This window comes from Panulirus ornatus, chromosome 46, assembly GCF_036320965.1.
Source record: "Panulirus ornatus isolate Po-2019 chromosome 46, ASM3632096v1, whole genome shotgun sequence".
Classification (NCBI taxonomy): Eukaryota; Metazoa; Arthropoda; class Malacostraca; order Decapoda; family Palinuridae; genus Panulirus; species Panulirus ornatus.
Genome location: NC_092269.1, coordinates 24,358,854 through 24,382,595, shown reverse-complemented (window position 1 = coordinate 24,382,595; position 23,742 = coordinate 24,358,854). Strand labels below are relative to the sequence as shown.

At 40.6% G+C, this 23,742-nt stretch overlaps 1 protein-coding gene across 1 annotated transcript in view; it reads left to right on the top strand.

Moving 5' to 3' along the window:
* Nucleotides 1-23,742, top strand: part of LOC139763335 (glutamate receptor-like) — a 767,617-nt gene that overhangs the window by 159,499 nt on the left and 584,376 nt on the right. Inside the window, exons 5-6 of the mRNA XM_071689354.1 lie at nucleotides 14,238-14,390; nucleotides 17,455-17,545. Coding sequence (XP_071545455.1) covers nucleotides 14,238-14,390; nucleotides 17,455-17,545 — 244 coding nt within the window. The remainder of the gene's footprint in view (nucleotides 1-14,237; nucleotides 14,391-17,454; nucleotides 17,546-23,742) is intronic.

Sequence of the window (23,742 nt, the reverse complement as noted above, 5' to 3'; positions counted from 1 at the left end):
TGCTGGAAATGAGATGTTTGAGGACAATGTGTCGTGTGAGGTGGTTTGATCGAGTAAGTAACGTAAGGGTAAGAGAGATGTGAGGAAATAAAAAGAGCGTGGTTGAGAGAGCAGAAGAGGTTGTTTTGAAATGGTTTTGGTCACATGGAGAGAATGAGTGAGGAAAGATTGACCAAGAGGATATATGTGTCGGAGGTGGAGGGAACGAGGAGAAGAGGGAGACCAAATTGGAGGTGGAAAGATGGAGTGAAAAAGTTTTTGTGTGATCGGGGCCTGAACATGCAGGAGGGTGAAAGGAGGGCAAGGAATAGAGTGAATTGGAGCGATGTGGTATACCGGGGTTGACTGCTGTCAGTGGATTGAATCAAGGCATGTGAAGCGTTTGGGTAAACCATGGAAAGCTGTGTAGGTATATATATTTGCGTGTGTGGACGTATGTATATACATGTGTATGGGGGTGGGTTGGGCCATTTCTTTCGTGTGTTTCCTTGCGCTATTTCGCAAACGCGGGAGACAGCGACAAAGCAAAAAAAAAAAAAAAAAAAAAATATATATATATATATATATATATATATATATATATATATATATATATATATATATATATATATTTGTATGTATGTATGTATGTATGTATATTATCCCTGGGGATAGGGGTGAAAGAATTCTTCCCACGCAGTCCTCACGTGTCGTAGAAGGCGACTAGAGGGGACGGGAGCGGGGGGCCATAAATCCTCCCCTCCTTTTAATTCTAACTTTCTGAAAAATGGGAAACAGAAGGAGTCACGAGGGGAGTGTTCATCCTCCACGTAGACTCAGATTGGGGTGTCTAAATGTGTGTGGATGTAACCAAAATGTGAAAAAAGGAGAGATAAGTAGTATTTTTGAAGAAGGGAACCTGGATGTTTTGGCTCTGAGTGAAAAGAAGCTCAAGGGTAAAGGGGAAGAGTGGTTTGGGAATGTCTTGGGAGTAAAGTCAGCGGTTAATGAAAGGACAAGATCAAGGGAAGGAGTAGCAGTTCTCCTGAAACAGGAGTTGTGGGAGTATGTGATAGAGTGTAAGAAAGTAAATTCTCGATTAATATGGGTAAAACTGAAAGTTGATGGAGAGAGATTGGTGATTATTGGTGCATATGCACTTGGGCATGAGAAGAAAGATCATTAGAGGCAAGTGTTTTGGGAGCAGCTGAATGATTGTGTTAGTGGTATTGATGCACGTGACCGGGTTATAGTGATGGGTGATTTGAATGCAAAGGTGAGTAATGTGGCAGTTGAGGGAATAATTGGTATACATGGGGTGTTCAGTGTTGTAAATGGAAATGGTGAAGAGCTTGTAGATTTAAGTGCTGAAAAAGGACTGGTGATTGGGAATACCTGTTTTAAAAAGCGAGATGTACATAAGTATACGTATGTAAGTAGGAGAGATGGCCAGAGAGCGTTATTGGATTATGTGTTAATTGAGAGGCTTGCGAAAGAGAGACTTTTGGATGTTAATGTGCTGAGAGGTGCAACTGGAGGGATTTCCGATCATTATCTTGTGGAGGCTAAGGTGAAGATTTGTATGGGTTTTCAGAAAAAAAGAGTGAATGTTGGGGTGAAGAGGGTGGTGAGAGTAAGTGAGCTTGGGAAGGAGACTTTTGTGAGGAAGTACCAGGGGGGACTGAGTACAGAATGGAAAAAGTTGAGAGCAATGGAAGTAAGGGGAGTGGGTTAGGAATGTGATATATTTAGGGAATCAGTTATGGATTGCGGAAAAGATGCTTGTGGCATGAGAAGCGTGGGAGGTGAGTTGATTAGAAAGGGTAGTGAGTGGTGGGATGAAGAAGTAAGATTGTTAGTGAAAGAGGAGAGAGAGGCATTTGGACGATTTTTGCAGGGAAAAAATGCAATTGAGTGTGAGATGTATAAAAGAAAGAGACAGGAGGTCAAGAGAAAGGTGCAAGAGGTGAAAAAGAGGGCAAATGAGAGTTGGGGTGAGAGAGTATCATTAAATTTTAGGGAGAATAAAAAGATGTTCTCGAAGGAGTTAAATAAAGTACGTAAGACAAGGGAGCAAATGGGAACTTCAGTGAAGGGCGCAAATGTAGAGGTGATAACAAGTAGTGGTGATGTGAGAAGGAGATGGAGTGAGTATTTTGAAGGTTTGTTGAACGTGTTTGATGATAGAGTGGCAGATATAGGGTGTTTTGGTCGAGTTGGTGTGCAAAGTGAGAGGGTTAGGGAAAATGATTTGGTAAACAGAGAAGAGGTAGTGATGGCTTTGCGGAAGTTGAAAGCCGGCAAGGCAGCAGGTTTGGATGGTATTGCAGTGGAATTTATTAAAAAAGGGGGTGACTGTATTGCTGACTGGTTGGTAAGGTTATTTAATGTATGTTTGACTCATGGTGAGGTTCCTGAGGATTGGCGGAATGCTTGCATAGTGCCATTGTACAAAGGCAAAGGGGATAAGAATGAGTGCTCAAATTACAGAGGTATAAGTTTGTTGAGTATTCCTGGCAAATTATATGGGAGGGTATTGATTGAGAGGGTGAAGGCATGTACAGAGCATCAGATTGGGGAAGAGCAGTGTGGTTTCAGAAGTGTTAGAGGATGTGTGGATCAGGTGTTTGCTTTGAAGAATGTATGTGAGAAATACTTAGAAAAGCAAATGGATTTGTATGTAGCATTTATGGATCTGGAGAAGGCATATGATAGACTTGATAGAGATTATCTGTGAAAGGTATTAAGAATATATGGTGTGGGAGGCAAGTTGTTAGAAGCAGTGAAAAGTTTTTATCGAGGATGTAAGGCATGTGTACGTGTAGGAATAGAGGAAAGTGATTGGTTCTCAGTGAATGTAGGTTTGCAGCAGGGGTGTGTGATTCTCCATGGTTGTTTAATTTGTTTATGTATGGGGTTGTTAGGGAGGTGAATGCAAGAGTTTTGGAAAGAGGGGCAAGTATGAAATCTGTTGTGAATGAGAGAGCTTGGGAAGTGAGTCAGTTGTTGTTCGCTGATGATACAGCGCAGGTGGCTGATTCATATGAGAAACTGCAGAAGCTGGTGACTGAGTTTGGTAAAGTATGTGAAAGAAGAAAGTTAAGAGTAAATGTGAATAAGAGCAAGGTTATTAGGTACAGTAGGGTTGAGGGTCAAGAATGGAGAAAAACTGGAGGAAGTAAAGTGTTTTAGATATCTGGGAGTGGATCTGGCAGCGTATGGAACCATGGAAGCGGAAGTGGATCATAGGGTGGGGGAGGGGGCGAAAAATCTGTGAGCCTTGAAGAATGTGTGGAAGTCGAGAACATTATCTCGGAAAGCAAAAATGGGTATGTTTGAAGGAATAGTGGTTCCAACAATGTTGTATGGTTGCGAGGCGTGGGCTATGGATAGAGTTGTGCGGAGGAGGGTGGATGTGCTGGAAATGAGATGTTTGAGGACAATATGTGGTGTGAGGTGGTTTGATCGAGTAAGTAATGTAAGGGTAAGAGAGATGTGTGGAAATAAAAAGAGCGTTGTTGAGAGAGCAGAAGAGGGTGTTTTGAAATGGTTTGGCCACATGGAGAGAATGAGTGAGGAAAGATTGACCTAGAGGGTATATGTGTCGGAGGTGGAGGGAACGAGGAGAAGTGGGAGACCAAATTGTAGGTGGGAAGATGGAGTGAAAAAGATTTTGAGTGATCGGGGCCTGAACATGCAGGAGGGTGAAAGGAGGGCAATGAATAGAGTGAATTGGATCGATGTGGTATACCGGGGTTGACGTGCTGTCAGTGGATTGAATCGGGGCATGTGTAGCGTCTGGGGTAAACCATGGAAAGTTGTGTGGGGCCTGGATGTGGAAAGGGGGCTGTGGTTTCGGGCATTATTGCATGACAGCTAGAGACTGAGTGTGAACGAATGGGGCCTTTGTTGTCTTTTCCTAGTGCTACCTCGCACACATGAGGGGGGAGGGGGATGGTATTCCATATTTGGCGAGGTGGCGATGGGAATGAATAAAGGCAGACGTTGTGAATTGTGTTCATGGGTATATATGTATGTGTCTGTGTGTGGATATATATATGTGTACATTGAGATGTATAGGTATGTATATTTGCGTGTGTGGACGTGTATGTATATACACTGTGTATGGGGGTGGGTGGGGCCATTTCTTTCGTGTGTTTCCTTGCGCTACCTCGCAAACGCGGGAGACAGCGAGAAAGGAAAATAAATTATAAAATATAAATATGTATGTATATATATATGTTGCCTTCAGCAACATTAATACCATAAAGACTATCTTAATCAGGACTTCACAAGAAAATCCTACTGGTGCCTCTATAAAGTACCATGTATAAATTGTGATAACTTTTATATGGGCAGACTGGTAAGGATGTTTCTTTTGGAATTAAGGAACATAAATATAGTAAAGGGTAAAGGGGAAGAGTGGTTTAGGAATGTCTTGTGAGTAAAGTCAGGGGTTAGTGAGAGGACAAGAGCAAAGGAAGGAGTAGCACTACTCCTGAAACAGGAGTTGTGGGAGTATGTGATAGAATGTAAGAAAGGAAATCCTCGATTAATATGGGTAAAACTGAAAGTTGATGGAGAAAGATGGGTGATTATTGGTGCATATACACCTGGGCATGAGAAGAAAGATCATGAGAGGCAAGTGTTTTGGGAGCAGCTGAATGAGTGTGTTAGTGGTTTTGATGCACGAGACCGGGTTATAGTGATGGGTGATTTGAATGCAAAGGTGAGTAATGTGGCAGTTGAGGTAATGATTGGTATGCATGGGGTGTTCAGTTTTGTAAATGGAAATGGTGAAGAGCTTGTAGATTTATGTGCTGAAAAAGGACTGGTGATTGGGAATACCTGGTTTAAAAAGCGAGATATACATAAGTATACGTATGTAAGTAGGAGAGATGGCCAGAGAGCGTTATTGGATTACGTGTTAATTGATAGGCGCGCGAAAGAGAGACTTTTAGATGTTAATGTGCTGAGAGGTGCAACTGGAGGGATCATTATCTTGTGGAGGCTAAGGTGAAGATTTGTATGGGTCTTCAGAAAAGAAGACTGAATGTTGGGGTGAAGAGGGTGGTGAGAGTAAGTGAACTTGGGAAGGAGACTTGTGTGAGGAAGTACCAGGAGAGACTGAGTACAGAATGGAAAAAGGTGAGAACAATGGAAGTAAGGGGAGTGGGGGAGGAATGGGATGTATTTAGGGAATGAGTGATGGATAGCGCAAAAGACGCTTGTGGCATGAGAAGAGTGGGAGGTGGGTTGATTAGAAAGGGTACTGAGTGGTGGGATGAAGAAGTAAGATTATTAGTGAAAGAGAAGAGAGAGGAATTTGGACGATTTTTGCAGGGAAAAAATGCAATTGAGTAGGAGATGTATAAAAGAAAGAGACAGGAGGTCAAGAGAAAGGTGCAAGAGGTGAAAAAGAGGGGAAATGAGAGTTGGGTGAGAGAGTATCATTAAATTTTAGGGAGAATAAAAAGATGTTCTTGAAGGAGGTAAATAAAGTGCGTAAGACAAGGGAGCAAATGGGAACTTCAGTGAAGGGCGCAAATGGGAAGGTGATAACAAGTAGTGGTGATGTGAGAAAGAGATGGAGTGAGTATTTTGAAGGTTTGTTGAATGTATTTGATGATAGAGTGGCAGATATAGGGTGTTTTGGTCGAGTTGGTGTGCAAAGTGAGAGGGTTAGGGAAAATGATTTGGTAAACAGAGAAGAGGTAATAAAAGCTTTGCGGAAGATGAAAGCCGGCGAGGCAGCAGGTTTGGATGGTATTGCAGTGGAATCTATTAAAAAATGGGGTGACTGTATTGTTGACTGGTTGGGAAGGTTATTTAATGTATGTATGACTCATGGTGAGGTGCCTGAGGATTGGAGGAATGCGTGCATAGTGCCATTGTACAAAGGCAAAGGGGATAAGAGTGAGTGCTCAAATTACAGAGGTATAAGTTTGTTGAGTATTCCTGGTAAATTATATGGGAGGGTATTGATTGAGAGGGTGAAGGCATGTACAGAGCATCAGATTGGGGAAGAGCAGTGTGGTTTCTGAAGTGGTAGAGGATGTGTGGATCAGGTGTTTGCTTTGAAGAATGTACGTGAGAAATACTTAGAAAAGCAAATGGATTTGTATGTAGCATTTATGGATCTGGAGAAGGCATATGATAGAGTTGATAGAGATGCTCTGTGGAAGGTATTAAGAATATATGGTGTGGGAGGCAAGTTGTTAGAAGCAGTGAAAAGTTTTTGTCGAGGATGTAAGGCATGTGTACGTGTAGGAAGAGAGGAAAGTGATTGATTCTCAGTGAATGTAGGTTTGCGGCAGGGGTGTGTGATGTCTCCATGGTTGTTTAATTTGTTTATGGATTGGATTGTTAGGGAGGTGAATGCAAGAGTTTTGGAAAGAGGGGCAAGTATGAAGTATGTTGTGGATGAGAGAGCTTGGGAAATGCGTCAGTTGTTGTTCGCTGATGATACAGCGCTGGTGGCTGATTCATGTGAGAAACTGCAGAAGCTGGTGACTGAGTTTGGTAAAGTGTGTGAAAGAAGAAAGTTAAGAGTAAATGTGAATAAGAGCAAGGTTATTAGGTACAGTAGGGTTGAGGGTCAAGTCAATTGGGAGGTAAGTTTGAATGGAGAAAAACTGGAGGAAGTAATGTGTTTTAGATATCTGGGAGTGGATCTGGCAGCGTATGGAACCATGGAAGCGGAAGTGAATCATAGGGTGGGGGAGGGGGCGAAAATCTTGGGAGCCTTGAAGAATGTGTGGAAGTCGAGAACATTATCTCGGAAAGCAAAAATGGGTATGTTTGAAGGAATAGTGGTTCCAACAATGTTGTATGGTTGCGAGGCGTGGGGTATGGATAGAGTTGTGCGGAGGAGGGTGGATGTGCTGGAATAAGATGTTTGAGGACAATGTGTGGTGTGAGGTGGTTTGATCGAGTAAGTAATGTAAGTGTAAGAGAGATGTGTGGAAATAAAAAGAGCGTGGTTGAGAGAGCAGAAGAGGGTGTTTTGAAATGGTTTGGTCACATGGAGAGAATGAGTGAGGAAAGATTGACCAAGAGGATATATGTGTCGGAGGTGGAGGGAACGAGGAGAAGTGGGAGACCAAATTGGAGGTGGAAAGATGGAGTGAAAAAGATTTTGAGTGATCGGGGCCTGAACATGCAGGAGGGTGAAAGGCGGGCAAGGAATAGAGTGATTTGGATCGATGTGGTATACCGGGGTTGACCGTGCTGTCAGTGGATTGAATCAGGGAATGTGAAAGCGTCTGGGGTAAACCATGGAAAGTTGTGTGGGGACTGGATGTGGAAAGGGAGCTGTGGTTTCGGGCATTATTGCGTGACAGCTAGAGACTGAGTGTGAACGAATGGGGCCTTTGTTGTCCTTTTCCTAGTGCTACCTCGCACACATGAGGGGGGAGGGGGATGGTATTCCATATTTGGCGAGGTGGCGATGGGAATGAATAAAGGCAGACGTTGTGAATTGTGTTCATGGGTATATATGTATGTGTCTGTGTGTGGATATATATATGTGTACATTGAGATGTATAGGTATGTATATTTGCGTGTGTGGACGTGTATGTATATACACTGTGTATGGGGGTGGGTGGGGCCATTTCTTTCGTGTGTTTCCTTGCGCTACCTCGCAAACGCGGGAGACAGCGAGAAAGGAAAATAAATTATAAAATATAAATATGTATGTATATATATATGTTGCCTTCAGCAACATTAATACCATAAAGACTATCTTAATCAGGACTTCACAAGAAAATCCTACTGGTGCCTCTATAAAGTACCATGTATAAATTGTGATAACTTTTATATGGGCAGACTGGTAAGGATGTTTCTTTTGGAATTAAGGAACATAAATATAGTAAAGGGTAAAGGGGAAGAGTGGTTTAGGAATGTCTTGTGAGTAAAGTCAGGGGTTAGTGAGAGGACAAGAGCAAAGGAAGGAGTAGCACTACTCCTGAAACAGGAGTTGTGGGAGTATGTGATAGAATGTAAGAAAGGAAATCCTCGATTAATATGGGTAAAACTGAAAGTTGATGGAGAAAGATGGGTGATTATTGGTGCATATACACCTGGGCATGAGAAGAAAGATCATGAGAGGCAAGTGTTTTGGGAGCAGCTGAATGAGTGTGTTAGTGGTTTTGATGCACGAGACCGGGTTATAGTGATGGGTGATTTGAATGCAAAGGTGAGTAATGTGGCAGTTGAGGTAATGATTGGTATGCATGGGGTGTTCAGTTTTGTAAATGGAAATGGTGAAGAGCTTGTAGATTTATGTGCTGAAAAAGGACTGGTGATTGGGAATACCTGGTTTAAAAAGCGAGATATACATAAGTATACGTATGTAAGTAGGAGAGATGGCCAGAGAGCGTTATTGGATTACGTGTTAATTGATAGGCGCGCGAAAGAGAGACTTTTAGATGTTAATGTGCTGAGAGGTGCAACTGGAGGGATCATTATCTTGTGGAGGCTAAGGTGAAGATTTGTATGGGTCTTCAGAAAAGAAGACTGAATGTTGGGGTGAAGAGGGTGGTGAGAGTAAGTGAACTTGGGAAGGAGACTTGTGTGAGGAAGTACCAGGAGAGACTGAGTACAGAATGGAAAAAGGTGAGAACAATGGAAGTAAGGGGAGTGGGGGAGGAATGGGATGTATTTAGGGAATGAGTGATGGATAGCGCAAAAGACGCTTGTGGCATGAGAAGAGTGGGAGGTGGGTTGATTAGAAAGGGTACTGAGTGGTGGGATGAAGAAGTAAGATTATTAGTGAAAGAGAAGAGAGAGGAATTTGGACGATTTTTGCAGGGAAAAAATGCAATTGAGTAGGAGATGTATAAAAGAAAGAGACAGGAGGTCAAGAGAAAGGTGCAAGAGGTGAAAAAGAGGGGAAATGAGAGTTGGGTGAGAGAGTATCATTAAATTTTAGGGAGAATAAAAAGATGTTCTTGAAGGAGGTAAATAAAGTGCGTAAGACAAGGGAGCAAATGGGAACTTCAGTGAAGGGCGCAAATGGGAAGGTGATAACAAGTAGTGGTGATGTGAGAAAGAGATGGAGTGAGTATTTTGAAGGTTTGTTGAATGTATTTGATGATAGAGTGGCAGATATAGGGTGTTTTGGTCGAGTTGGTGTGCAAAGTGAGAGGGTTAGGGAAAATGATTTGGTAAACAGAGAAGAGGTAATAAAAGCTTTGCGGAAGATGAAAGCCGGCGAGGCAGCAGGTTTGGATGGTATTGCAGTGGAATCTATTAAAAAATGGGGTGACTGTATTGTTGACTGGTTGGGAAGGTTATTTAATGTATGTATGACTCATGGTGAGGTGCCTGAGGATTGGAGGAATGCGTGCATAGTGCCATTGTACAAAGGCAAAGGGGATAAGAGTGAGTGCTCAAATTACAGAGGTATAAGTTTGTTGAGTATTCCTGGTAAATTATATGGGAGGGTATTGATTGAGAGGGTGAAGGCATGTACAGAGCATCAGATTGGGGAAGAGCAGTGTGGTTTCTGAAGTGGTAGAGGATGTGTGGATCAGGTGTTTGCTTTGAAGAATGTACGTGAGAAATACTTAGAAAAGCAAATGGATTTGTATGTAGCATTTATGGATCTGGAGAAGGCATATGATAGAGTTGATAGAGATGCTCTGTGGAAGGTATTAAGAATATATGGTGTGGGAGGCAAGTTGTTAGAAGCAGTGAAAAGTTTTTGTCGAGGATGTAAGGCATGTGTACGTGTAGGAAGAGAGGAAAGTGATTGATTCTCAGTGAATGTAGGTTTGCGGCAGGGGTGTGTGATGTCTCCATGGTTGTTTAATTTGTTTATGGATTGGATTGTTAGGGAGGTGAATGCAAGAGTTTTGGAAAGAGGGGCAAGTATGAAGTATGTTGTGGATGAGAGAGCTTGGGAAATGCGTCAGTTGTTGTTCGCTGATGATACAGCGCTGGTGGCTGATTCATGTGAGAAACTGCAGAAGCTGGTGACTGAGTTTGGTAAAGTGTGTGAAAGAAGAAAGTTAAGAGTAAATGTGAATAAGAGCAAGGTTATTAGGTACAGTAGGGTTGAGGGTCAAGTCAATTGGGAGGTAAGTTTGAATGGAGAAAAACTGGAGGAAGTAATGTGTTTTAGATATCTGGGAGTGGATCTGGCAGCGTATGGAACCATGGAAGCGGAAGTGAATCATAGGGTGGGGGAGGGGGCGAAAATCTTGGGAGCCTTGAAGAATGTGTGGAAGTCGAGAACATTATCTCGGAAAGCAAAAATGGGTATGTTTGAAGGAATAGTGGTTCCAACAATGTTGTATGGTTGCGAGGCGTGGGGTATGGATAGAGTTGTGCGGAGGAGGGTGGATGTGCTGGAATAAGATGTTTGAGGACAATGTGTGGTGTGAGGTGGTTTGATCGAATAAGTAATGTAAGTGTAAGAGAGATGTGTGGAAATAAAAATAGCGTGGTTGAGAGAGCAGAAGAGGGTGTTTTGAAATGTTTTGGTCACATGGAGAGAATGAGTGAGGAAAGATTGATCCAAGAGGATATATGTGTCGGAGGTGGAGGGAACGAGGAGAAGTGGGAGACCAAATTGGAGGTGGAAAGATGAAGTGAAAAAGATTTTGTGTGATCGGGGCCTGAACATGCAGGAGGGTGAAAGGCGGGCAAGGAATAGAGTGATTTGGATCGATGTGGCATACCGGGGTTGACCTGCTTTCAGTGGATTGAATCAGGGAATGTGAAAAGTCTTGGGTAAACCATGGAAAGTTGTGTGGGGACTGGATCTGGAAAGGGAGCTGTGGTTTCGGGCATTATTGCGTGACAGCTCGAGACTGAGTGTGAACGAATGGGGCCTTTGTTGTCCTTTCCTACTGCTACCTCGCACACATGAGTGGGGAGGGGGATGGTATTCCATGTGTGGCGAGGTGGCGATGGGAATGAATAGGGGCAGACAGTGTGAATTGTGTGCATGGTTATACAGGTATGTGTCTCTGTGTGTATATGTATGTGTACATTGATATGTATAGGTATGTATATTTGCTTTTGTGGGCGTGGGTGTGTGTACATTGTGTATTGGGTGGGTTTTGCCATTTCTTTCGTCTGTTTCCTTGCGCAACCTCGCAGACGCGGGAGACAGCGACAAAGGAAAAAAAAAATATAGTATAAATTCTAGGGAGAATAAAAGGATGTTTTGGATGGAGGTAAATCTAGTGAGTAAGACAGAACAAATGGGAACATCGGTGCACGGGGCAAATGGAGAGATAATAACATGTAGTGATGATGTGAGAAGGAGAGGGAGTGAGTATTTTCAAGTTTTGTTGAATGTGTTTGATGATACAGTGACAGATATAAATTATTTGTTCGGGGTGGCGTGCTAAGAGAGAGATGTAAATGTGAATAAGAGGAAGGTTATTAGGTACAGTAGGGTTGAGGGACAACTCAACTGGGAGGTAAATTTGAATGGAGATAACCTGGAGGAAGTGAAGTGTTTTAGATATTTGGGAGTGGATTTGGCAGAGGAGGGAACCTTGGAAGCGGAAGTGAGTCACAGGGTGGGGGAGGAGGCGAAAGTGCTGGGAGCGTTGAAGAATATGTGGAAGGCGAGAACATTATCTCGGAAGTCAAAAATGGGTATGTTTAAAGGAATAGTCGTTCCCGTAATGTTATGTTGTTGCGAGGCGTGGGCTATAGATAGAGTTGCGCAGAGGAGGGGGGATATGTTGGAAATGAGATTTTGAGGACAATATATGGTGTGAGGTCGTTTGATTGAGTAAATAATGAAAGGGTAAGAGAGATGCGTGGTAATGAAAAGAGTATAGTTGAGAGAGCAGAAGAGGGTGTATTGAATTGGTTTTGTCGCATGGAGAGAATTAGTGAGGAAAGATTGACAAAGAGGATATATATGTCAGAGGTGGAGGGAACGAGAAGTGAGAAACCAAATTGGAGGTAGAAAGATGGAGCGAAAAAGATTTTGAGCGATCGTGGCCTGAACATTCAGGAGGGTGAAAGGCGTGCAAGGAATAAAGTGAATTGGAACGATGTGGGATACCGGGGTGGATGTGCTGTCAGTGGACTGCACCAGGGAATGTGAAGCGTCTGGGGTAAGTCATGGAAAGTTCTGTGGGGCCTGGATGTGGAAAGGGAGCTTTGGTTTCGCTGCCTTATACATGACATCTAGAGACTGAGTGCGAACGAATGTGGCCTAAGTTTTCCTTTCTTAGCGCTAACTCGCGCGCGTGCGGGGTGAGGGGAGTGTCATTTCATGTGGGTGGGATGGCGACGGGAATGAATAAAGGCAGCAAGTATGAATCATACATATGTCTCTGTATGTATATATATATGTATTCGTTGAAATGTATAGAAATGTATGTATGCGTGTATGGACGTGTATGTGGGTGCGTTGGGAAATTCGTCTGACTCCTTGCGCTACCTCGCTTACGCGGGAGACAGCTATAAAATCTAATTGATAGATCAAACTATTTATATATATATCATACCAAATTGCAACAGTCATGATCGAACCTGGGATCCCTGTCCAATAGGCGGTAGTGTTACCGCTAGGCTATGGTCAGGGGCGATCATAGCCTAGCGTTAGCGTTACCGCCTATTGCACACCGGTCCCGAGTTCGATCCTGGCTGTTGGAGTTTGGTATGATATACATATATGCATTATCCCTGGGGATAGGGGAGAAAGAATACTTTCCACGTATTTCCTGCGTGTTGTAGAAGGCGAGTGAAAGGGGAGGGAGCGGGGGCCTGGAAATCCTCCCCTCTCGTTTTTAATTTCTCAAAGGAAGGAACAGAGAAGAGGGCCAAGTGAGGATATTCCCTCTAAGGCTCATTTCTCTGTTCTTAACCCTACCTCGCTAACACGGGAAATGGCGAATATGTATGAAAAAATTGTATATATTTATATAACATGTCTTGAATTAGTTAAGTTGGGAGGATAGTTCTTGCAATGTTGATTTCCAATATAATAACACCATCAGCAAGAACTTAAAAGTGATATGCCAAATCATGCAACAAATGGGAGTGTTTACGCCGTTAAATGCATGTCATGTACGTATATTTATGCAGGCCATACTGGTAAAACTGCAACGGAGAGGTGGTATTGGCAACGACATTCAGTACGTAAGAATGATTATAAAAATGCGATCACTAATCATTGTCATGAACATGATCACTCCGTAGATCTTGAAAATCTCGATATTTTATACCCCTCTGTTGATTATACCACACGGAACGTCATTGAATCTGCCAGAATTGCTAATAGTAAGAACTTTAATTTGTCCCTAGGCTGTTTTAAAGCCCATTCTCGTCCTAACCAAATCATTATGAGAGAATTGACAAAACACAAAAACAAAAAAAAGTTGTTCAAGATACACCCAGCTACCCAGGTCAACCCTCGCCATCTGACCCCCTGTAATCACTCCTTCTTACAAGGCTAGCGATTAAACAAACCAGACAGTGCTTGCCCAATAATGATTGGTGTTGAATTGCGGGAATAAAGTGTGATGTTGGGATTTAGATAACTTTAAGTACTGGCACCCGATGAGGTGGATTGTCTCTACGAAACATCTCTTGCTACATGTATAGGAAAATCATATCTTAAATAAAATTGTATGAACTCCTACTGAAGTGCGATTTCACCTTCATACTGTCATCACGGACAAATGTGATCATCATATCTTCTTTTGAATCTCCTGTGTTATTTCTTTTTGTTTTTATATGCGCATTGACCAAATTTGAGAAGCATATCATAGGTTTAGTTTAATGTAGAATACTTCCTTAACCTTATACTTGAATATCATAATATTTACCAGCTAACAGTTTGTCTCATTTACTGTTCTTCTAATGTGCTAACCTGGTGACAGATTAAGGAGCATTTCAACACATAGATTTGTAGAGCTTACATCTTTCTAAATAATATTCACACTCAGGTCTTCTTTCACAGTTTCCCATCCTCATTAATCTATATGTACTTGGGCTGTTTCTTTCAACCGCTTATTAAACCTAGTTTTGAGCGTGTCCCATTCCACTTGTAAGTTGGTGCATTCCTCCTCGTTTTTCCCTATCGCGATAAATATACGTGAGAGAGAGAGAGAGAGAGAGAGAGAGAGAGAGAGAGAGAGAGAGAGAGAGAGAGAGAGAGAGAGAGAGAGAGAGAGAGAGAGAGAGAGAGAGAGAGAGAGAGAGAGAGAGAGATCTTTATAAGGTAACTTCATATGAAGAGACAAAGCAAACCTAAATTTACTTATAAACTGATCTGACAGGTTTGCTGAGCGGCCAACCCTGGTGGCGGTGACGGAGGTTAATCCTATTAACAAAATGAAGGCGGAGGACGTTTCTGGCACCCCTGGAGAGCGCTGGTTTACTGGACCCGTTCCCAAGCTTGTCCAATACCTTGCTCAGGCACAAAATTTCTCGTAAGTTTATATAAATGAGCATCACCAGCACGATTGTATGAATCACACACACACACATAACTCACACACACACACACACACACACACACACACACACACACACGGGCCTCCGTGGTGTAGTGGTTAGCGTTACTAGTCATGTGTCAACACAGGCTCGCCCATTGCGGGGTCTTGCATCGGTCCGAATCCTGAACGCAGCATTCGGCCCATAGTCAATCCCAGCTCTTCATCATCGCCTCGGATCTAATCGATAAATGGGGAACTGACTTAGGTTAGAGTGTGTGTGTGTGTATGTGTGTGTGTGTGTGTGTGTGCACATTAGCACTTACGTACGAGGTTAAGAGACGGGGCAACACGAATCTAAAACTTCCGTACCGTAACATACAAATAGTAAAACTATTTAAAAATTCTACTGTTTATATTCCTGGGTAATAAGTGTTATTTTCAGATTGATTATGCCTAAAAAGTATATACAATGGCAATTATTTCCTAGAAACTGCTTTTGTGATCAGGACAGTAATATTTTGAAATTTACCTTTTTTTCTCTGAACATTCGAGATTCATGTTAAGTAGCTGATATAGAACTTTCCAGAAGTTTCCAGCGATACAAACAGTAGTATGAATATTAGGGCCTTAAGCCAACCAGTTTATTTTAGCTCTAACTTCCTAAGTGGATGAATATACATACATTTTTCTGAGATGGCATCAAGAGGCTACAAGCATCAGGCAGACGCATTTTGCTCTGGCTGCGGCCAGTTTACCAATCGTGGCAGCATCAGTTAAGATGTAGGCGGCCTACAAGGAATATTACGACCTGCCTACCTCCCCCCCGGATCAAGGACAAATCCTAGCCTCCTCATCTCACCTGTAAGCACTGCAGAAAAAACTCTGGAAGGTAAGACGGACAATTGTTGCTTGTTTAGATGGCGGAAATTTACGTTGTAACATTCTTTTAGAATTCGTAAAATTTGTGATTTTTTTAATTTTATCTTTTTTTTAGATTTAACGTTTTACTGAAAAAGATATATATGGAATGTTGAGAAAATCTTTTACACATTATTCATAGCTGAAATAAATTCACAAATTTTTTTTTTCAGAATTACAATTCTATATTGTTCACTCACAAAGAAAAAGAGACATGAAGTTCGCTATCTCAAGAATCTGGCGAGAACCCACTGTCCACTCAAGCAACTGCCACTTCTGCATGGTGGACCAGACGTGGAACTGACATGACTGCACCTGGTGTCATGTGTCCGGACCTTCCATCATCCAATGCCCCAATGCCACACGTCCTTGAGCTCCCCCGTACCCTTTCCTCCGGAGAGAAAGCAGCCGTCGTCAGTACAGACCAGCAAGTCAATGGGGAAGGAAGACGTTGTAGATCCAGATTACAATATCATAGTTGCAGCTGAGGAGAGAAATCCATGCTATCCCAACCAAAAAGACCTCAAGGCCTTGATCATAAATCTTGGTTTCATTAGTCCAATGCCGAGCTTTTGACGTCTAGGCTCAAGAAGTGGAACTTGTTAGATGAAAGTGTGCAAATAGCAGATCAGAGGAAGCGTCACCTAGATTTTTCCAGCATCTTCACCCGTCAAGATGGGCTCTGCTTCTGTCACTATGTGACCAGTCTGTTCGAGGCGATCGAAATCACCTGTAACTCGAACGAGTGGCACCTCCCTATTGACAGCTCATCCAGGCGCCTCAAAACCGTGCTGCTCCATAACGGGAACAAGTACACTTCAAAGAAGAATACAATTGTGTTAGAACCTTGCTAGACTCCTTGAAGTGTGATGAGTATAGCTGTGAGGTCATCGGAGACTTCAAGATGGTGGCATTCCTGATGATTTTCTAAGGCGGATATACCATATTTCCCTGCTATCTTTGCCTTTGGGAGAGCAGGGAATCCGCGGCGCACTACCAAAGGCGGGAGTGGCCACAGATGACCGATTGCTTTGTGGGGATGAACAGCGTCAAGTGGGAGCCACTGGTGGACCCCTTGAAGGTATTGATACCACGCTGCACACAATATCAAGCCTTATGAAACAGTTCGCCGCAGCTCTAGATAAACAGTTAGTCTGCAGCCTTTAAGCACCTTGAAGACTTCTTCCCTCAGCTGTCTGAGGCAAAGGTCAAAGCCGGTGACTTGGTCGGGCCACAGATAAAGAAGATCGTGGAATGCAAGGAATTCCCCAAGAAACTCACTAGGAAGGAGAAAGCAGCTTGGTACAGCTTTGTCGCAGTAGTTCGGAGCTTCCTGGGTTATCACTAAGCCCAATACTATGTAGAGCTTGTTGAAGCTATGGTGAAGAACTATAGCAAGACGGGTTGCAGGATGTTCCTCAAAGTCCACATCCTTGACGCACATCATAATACATTCAGGGAGAACATGGGAACGTATTCGGAGGAGCAAGGCGAGCGCTTCCACCAGGATATACTGGACTATGAACGCCGCTACCAAGGATTATATAACGCTAACATGATGGCAGAATATATTTGGGGTCTGATTCATGAAAGTGATTTACAGTACAATCGTAATTCTCGAAATACTACTCATTTCTAAATCTTTTGGGATCACTCTTGTTGAACATTAGTATAAATACATGTTGATTTTGATTCATATGTTATCTTTTTTTTACTTTATGTGAAGAAAAATGTACAAATTCGTCCATCGTCCAATCGAATATAGGAAATTTCAAAATATCTCTGTCCACGTCACGAAAGCAAAGTTTGAAGGGAATAATAGACATATTCTCCATTTCTCGCATATGCAATTAGGAAAGAACAATAACTACCCAGGAACAAAAATTATGTTACGCAGTGTAATAGCACAAAAAAAGAAACATACAGACACATACTTTGCATATAAGTAATTACACACATACAGAACTTATCACATATGTATGTGGAAATAATCATACTGTGCAAACAAAGGTGATAGTCCGTTAAGAGAGGAAGATATTAAAAACTTGATTTTCATTTTCTAAATCACTTTCAGTTAACATATAAATTATGAATGAAATACAAGCCCCATTACATGTGATTTATCTCTTTTTCTCACCAGATATGTATATATGCGACCTCCTGACGGGTCATGGGGCTTTAAGCATGTGGACGGGTCCTGGACTGGCATGGTAGGAATGGTGAGCAGGGAGGTGAGTGTACCGGACAAGGCACAAGACAGAAAAGAATTTCTTTTCTCTCTGTTAGATGAGACAGCAAGGGCAACTAAGTCCCTAATCAATACAAATTAAATAACCATGGAGACATCACACACCCCAGCCGCAGACCTACATTCACTGAGAACCAATCACTTTCCTGTCTTCGTACGCGTACACATGCCTTACATCCTCGATAAAAACTTTTCACTGCTTCTAACAACTTGCTTCCCGCATCACATATTCTTAATACCTTCCATAGAGCATCTCTATCAGCTCTATCTTATGCCTTCTCCAGATCAATAAATGCTGCATATAAATCCATTTGCCTTGCTATGTATTTGTTATATACACAATATATTATATATATATATATATATATATATATATATATATATATATATATATATATATATATATATATATATATATATATATATATGTGACATTCATTTTTCATTTCATTTCAAGCTAGAAGTTTCAGTTTTCTAAATTATTTCTTACATTTTTCATATGTATATATATATATATATATATATATATATATATATATATATATATATATATATATATATGTGTGTGTGTGTGTGTGTATGTGTGTGTATGTGTGTATATGTATGTATATATGTGTATATATATATATATATATATATATATATATATATATATATATATATATATATATATATATATATATATATATATATATATATATATATATATATATATATATATATATATATATATATATATATATATTATCTCTGGGGATAGAGGTGAAAGAATACTTCCCACGCATTCCTCACGTGTCGTAGAAGGCGAATAGAGGGGACGGGAGCGGGGGGCCAGAAATCGTCCCCTCCTTGTATTTTAACTTTCTAAAAATGGGAAAAAGACGGAGTTACGCGGGGAGTGCTCATCCTCCTCGTAGACTCAGATTGGGGTACCTAAATGTGTGTGGATGTAACCAAGATGTGAAAAAAGGAGAGATAGGCAGTATGTTTGAGGAAAGGAACCTGGATGTTTTTGCTATGAGTGAAACGAAGCTCAAGGGTAAAGAGGAAGAGTGGTTTGGGAATGTCTCGGGAGTAAAGTCAGGGGTTAGTGAGAGGACAAGAGCAAGGGAAGGAGTAGCACTACTCCTGAAAGAGGAGTTGTGGGAGTATGTGATAGAATGTAAGAAAGTAAATTCTCGATTAATATGGGTAAAACTGAAAGTTGATGGAGAGAGATGGGCGACTATTGGTGCATATGAACCTGGGCATGAGAAGAAAGATCATGAAAGGCAAGTGTTTTGGGAGTAGCTGAATGAGTGTGTTAGTGGTTTTGATGCACAAGACCGGGTTATAGTAATGGGTGATTTGATTGCAAAGGTGAGTAATGTGGCAGTTGAGTGAATAATTGATATACATGGGGTGTTCAGTGTTGGAAATGGAAATGGTGAAGAGCTTGTAGATTTATGTGCTGAAAAAGAACTGGTGATTGGGAATACCTGGTTTAAAAAGCGAGATATACATAAGCATACGTATGTAAGTAGGAGAGATGGCCAGAGAGCGTTATTGGATTACGTGTTAATTGACAGGCGCGCAAAAGAGAGACTTTTGGATGTTAATGTGCTGAGAGGTGCAACTGGAGGGATGTCTGATCATTATCTTGTGGAGGCTAAGGTGAAGATTTGTATGGGTTTTCAGAAAAGAAGAGTGAATGTTGGGGTGAAGAGGGTGGTGAGAGTAAGTGAGCTTGGGAAGGAGACTTGTGTGAGGAAGTACCAGGAGAGACTGAGTACAGAATGGAAAAAGGTGAGAACAATGGAAGTAAGGGGAATGGGGGAGGAATGGGATGCATTTAGGGAATCAGTGATGGAGTGCGCAAAAGATGCTTGTGGCATGAGAAGCGTGGGAGGTGAGTTGATTAGAAAGGGTAGTGAGTGGTGGGATGAAGAAGTAAGATTATTTGTGAAAGAGAAGAGAGAGGCATTTGGACGATTTTTGCAGGGAAAAAATGCAATTGAGTGGGAAATGTATAAAAGAAAGAGACAGGAGGTCAAGAGAAAGGTGCAAGAGGTGAAAAAGAGGGCGAATGAGAGTTGGGGTGAGAGAGTATCATTAAATTTTAGAGTGAATAAAAAGATGTTCTGGAAGGAGGTAAATAAAGTGCGTAAGACAAGGGAGCAAATGGGAACTTCAGTGAAGGGCGCTAATGGGGAGGTGATAACAAGTAGTGGTGATGTGAGAAGGAGATGGAGTGAGTATTTTGAGGGTTTGTTGAATAAGTTTGATGATAGAGTGACAGATATAGGGTGTTTTGGTCGAGGTGGTGTGCAAAGTGAGAGGGTTAGGAAAAATGATTTGGTAAACAGAGAAGAGGTAGTAAAAGCTTTGCGGAAGATGAAAGCCGGCAAGGCAGCAGGTTTGGATGGTATTGCAGTGGAAAATATTAAAAAAGGGGGTGACTGTATTGTTGACTGGTTGGTAAGGTTATTTAATGTATGTGTGACTCATGGTGAGGTGCCTGAGGATTTGCGGAATGCGTGCATAGTGCCATTGTACAAAGGCAAAGGGGATAAGAGTGAGTGCTCAAATTACAGAGGTATAAGTTTGTTGAGTATTCCTGGTAAATTATATGGGAGGGTCTTGATTGAGAGGGTGAAGGCATGTACAGAGCATCAGATTGGGGAAGAGCAGTGTGGTTTCAGAAGTGGTAGAGGATGTGTGGATCAGGTGTTTGCTTTGAAGAATGTATTTGAGAAATACTTAGAAAAGCAAATGGATTTGTATGTAGCATTTATGGATCTGGAGAAGGCATATGATAGAGTTGATAGAGATGCTCTGTGGAAGGTATTAAGAATATATGGTGTGGGAGGCAAGTTGTTAGAAGTAGTGAAAAGTTTTTATCGAGGATGTAAGGCATGCGTTCGTGTAGGAAGAGAGGAAAGTGATTGGTTCTCAGTGAATGTAGGTTTGCGGCAGGGGTGTGTGATGTCTCCATGGTTGTTTAATTTGTTTATGTATGGGGTTGTTAGGGAGGTGAATGGAAGAGTTTTGGAAAGAGGGGCAAGTATGAAATCTGTTGTGGATGGGAGAGCTCGGGAAGTGAGTCAGTTGTTCGCTGATGATACAGCGCTGGTGGCTGATTCATGTGAGAAACTGCAGAAGCTGGTGACTGAGTTTGGTAAAGTGTGTGAAAGAAGAAAGTTAAGAGTAAATGTGAACAACTTAACTCCAACACCATATATTCTTAATACCTACCACAGAGAATCTCTGTCACCTCTACTATATGTCTTCTCCATATCCATAAATGCTACATACAAATCCATTTGCTTTTCTAAGTATTTCTCACAAACATTCCTTAAAGCAAACACCAGATCCACTCATCCTCTACCACTTCTGAAGCCACACTGCTCTTCCCCGATCTGATGCTCTGTACATGCCTTCACCCTTTCAATCAATACCCTCCCATAAAATTTCCCAGGTATACTCAACAAACTTATACCTCTGTAATTTGAGCACTCACCCCTATCTCCTTTGCCTTTGTACAATGGCACTATGTATGCATTCGCCAATCCTCAGGCACCTCACAATGAGTCATATATACACATTGAATAACCTTATCAACCAGTCAAGAATGCAGTCACCCCGCTCTTTTGATACATTCCACTGCAGTGCCGTCCCAACCCGCTACCTTGCCGGCTTTCATCTTTCGCCAAGCTTTAACTACCTCTTCTCTGTTTACCAAATCATTCTACCTAACCCTCACACTTTGCACACCACCTCGACCAAAACACCCTATATCGGCACCTCTATCATCAAACACATTCAATAAACCTTGAAAATACTCACTCAAACTCCATCTCACATCACCACTACCAGTTATCACCTCCCCATTAGCCCCCTTCACTGATGTTCTCATTTGTTCCCTTGTCTTACGCACTTTATTTACCTCCTTCCAAAACATCTTTTTATTCTCCCTAAAATCTAATGATACTCTCTCACCCCAACTATCATTTGCCCTCTTTTTTTACCTCTTGCTCCCTTATATTGACCTCCTGCCTCTTTCTTATATACATCTCCCAGTCATCTGCATTACTCTCCTGCAAAAATTGTCCAAAGCCTCCCTCTTCTCTTTCACTAACAATTTTACTTCTTCATTATACCAAACAATACCCTTTCTAATCTGCCCACCTCCCACGCTTCTCATATATATATATATATATATATATATATATATATATATATATATATATATATATATATATATATATATATATATATATATATATATATATATATATACATATATATATATATATATATATATATATATATATATATATATATATATATATATATATATATATATATATATATATATATATATATATATATATATATATATATATATATATATATATATATACATATATATATATATATATATATATATATATATATATATATATATATATATATATATATATATATATACATTTTTTTTTTCTTTCTTTCAAACTATTCGCCATTTCCCGCTTTAGCGAGGTAGCGTTAAGAACAGAGGACTGGGCCTTGGAGGAATATCCTCACCTGGCCCCCTTCTCTGTTCCTTGTTTTGGAAAATTAAAAAAAAAACGAGAGGGGAAGATTTCCAGCCCCCCGCTCCCTCCCCTTTTAGTCGCCTTCTACGACACGCAGGGAATACGTGGGAAGTATTCTTTCTTTCTTTATCCCCAGGGATAGTATATATATATATATATATATATATATATATATATATATATATATATATATATATATATATATATATATATATATATATATATATATATATTTCTATGAGTCCACGGGAAAAATGAAACACGAAAAGTTCCCAAGTGCACTTTCCTGTAATAATCACATCATCAGGGGTGACACAAGAGAAATATAACAGTCAGTTGATATACATCGAAGAGACGAAGCTAGGACGCCATTTGGTAAACATGTGATTGTCCAAAACATACAACGAGCGTTCATGGTTTAAGTTTTGTGTGCTGTAACAGAGAAGGCAGCTGTGTTGATGTCACAAAGTCTTTTTGTAATTTAGAAAAATACACTACTTTAAGTAATGATGATGTAAACATTTGCAATTGTTTAATGTATGCCAGTTTGTCAAAACCAGTGGAAGCTAATTAACCTAAAAGATTCATAAGAGTTATTAACACCTTAAAAAAAGACAAGAATATACATATTACTAAAACAGATAAGGCTAACACTGTTGTGATTTTAGACAAAAGTAACTATTCATCTAAAATGAATGATCTTCTAAATGATAACACAAAATATTCTAAACTTAGTAAAAATCTCTTAGAAGCAGTTAATTCTCATTTCAATAAAGAAATGAAGTTGTTGTTGAAAGGTAACATTTCTCTGATCAAAAAATTTGTCATCTTTGTCCATTTCATTGCCATATATGTATGGACTTATCAAAACACATGATCAAAATTTTCCAGCAAGACCTATAGTGAGTTCAGTAGGCTCCATCACATATAGATTATCAAAATGGCTAGTTTACTTATTAAGCCCTTCAGTGGGTAAGTTATCAAATTCTAATATCATGAAAAATGTACATTTAGTCAACAAGCTAAACAATATCAATATTAATTTTGATTTCAAACTAGTTAGCTTTGATGTTTCCTAAATTTTCACTAAAGTTCCAGTTGATGACCTTTTAGAATATTTATTTGATGTCTTAGATGATATTCATTTACCTGTTTCAAAGTCTAATTTCATTGAACTGATAAAATTGTGTATAAAAGATTGTGTATTTCAATTTGATGGAGATTATTATGCTCAAAAATTTTGTATGGCAATGGGTAACGCCTCTTTCACCTGTACTAAGTAATCTTTATATGGAATTTTTTGAAACGGAATTACTAAAGGATATCTTGCCTTCTAATGCAATTTGGTTTAGGTATGTAGATGATGTTCTTTGTGTTTGGCCAACAAATGAAAATTTACTAATATTTCTCCCCTTACTTAACAATTTAGTGCCTTCCATCAAATCTAATGTAGAAAATGAAAATAATGGTATGTTACCATTTTTAGATTGCATGATCCACAGACAAGGAAACAAGTTTAAGTTTAGCATATACAGAAACCCCACAATATATGCTCATATATCCATTAATTAGGCATCTCCAACATGACAGAGTCTAGTTATCA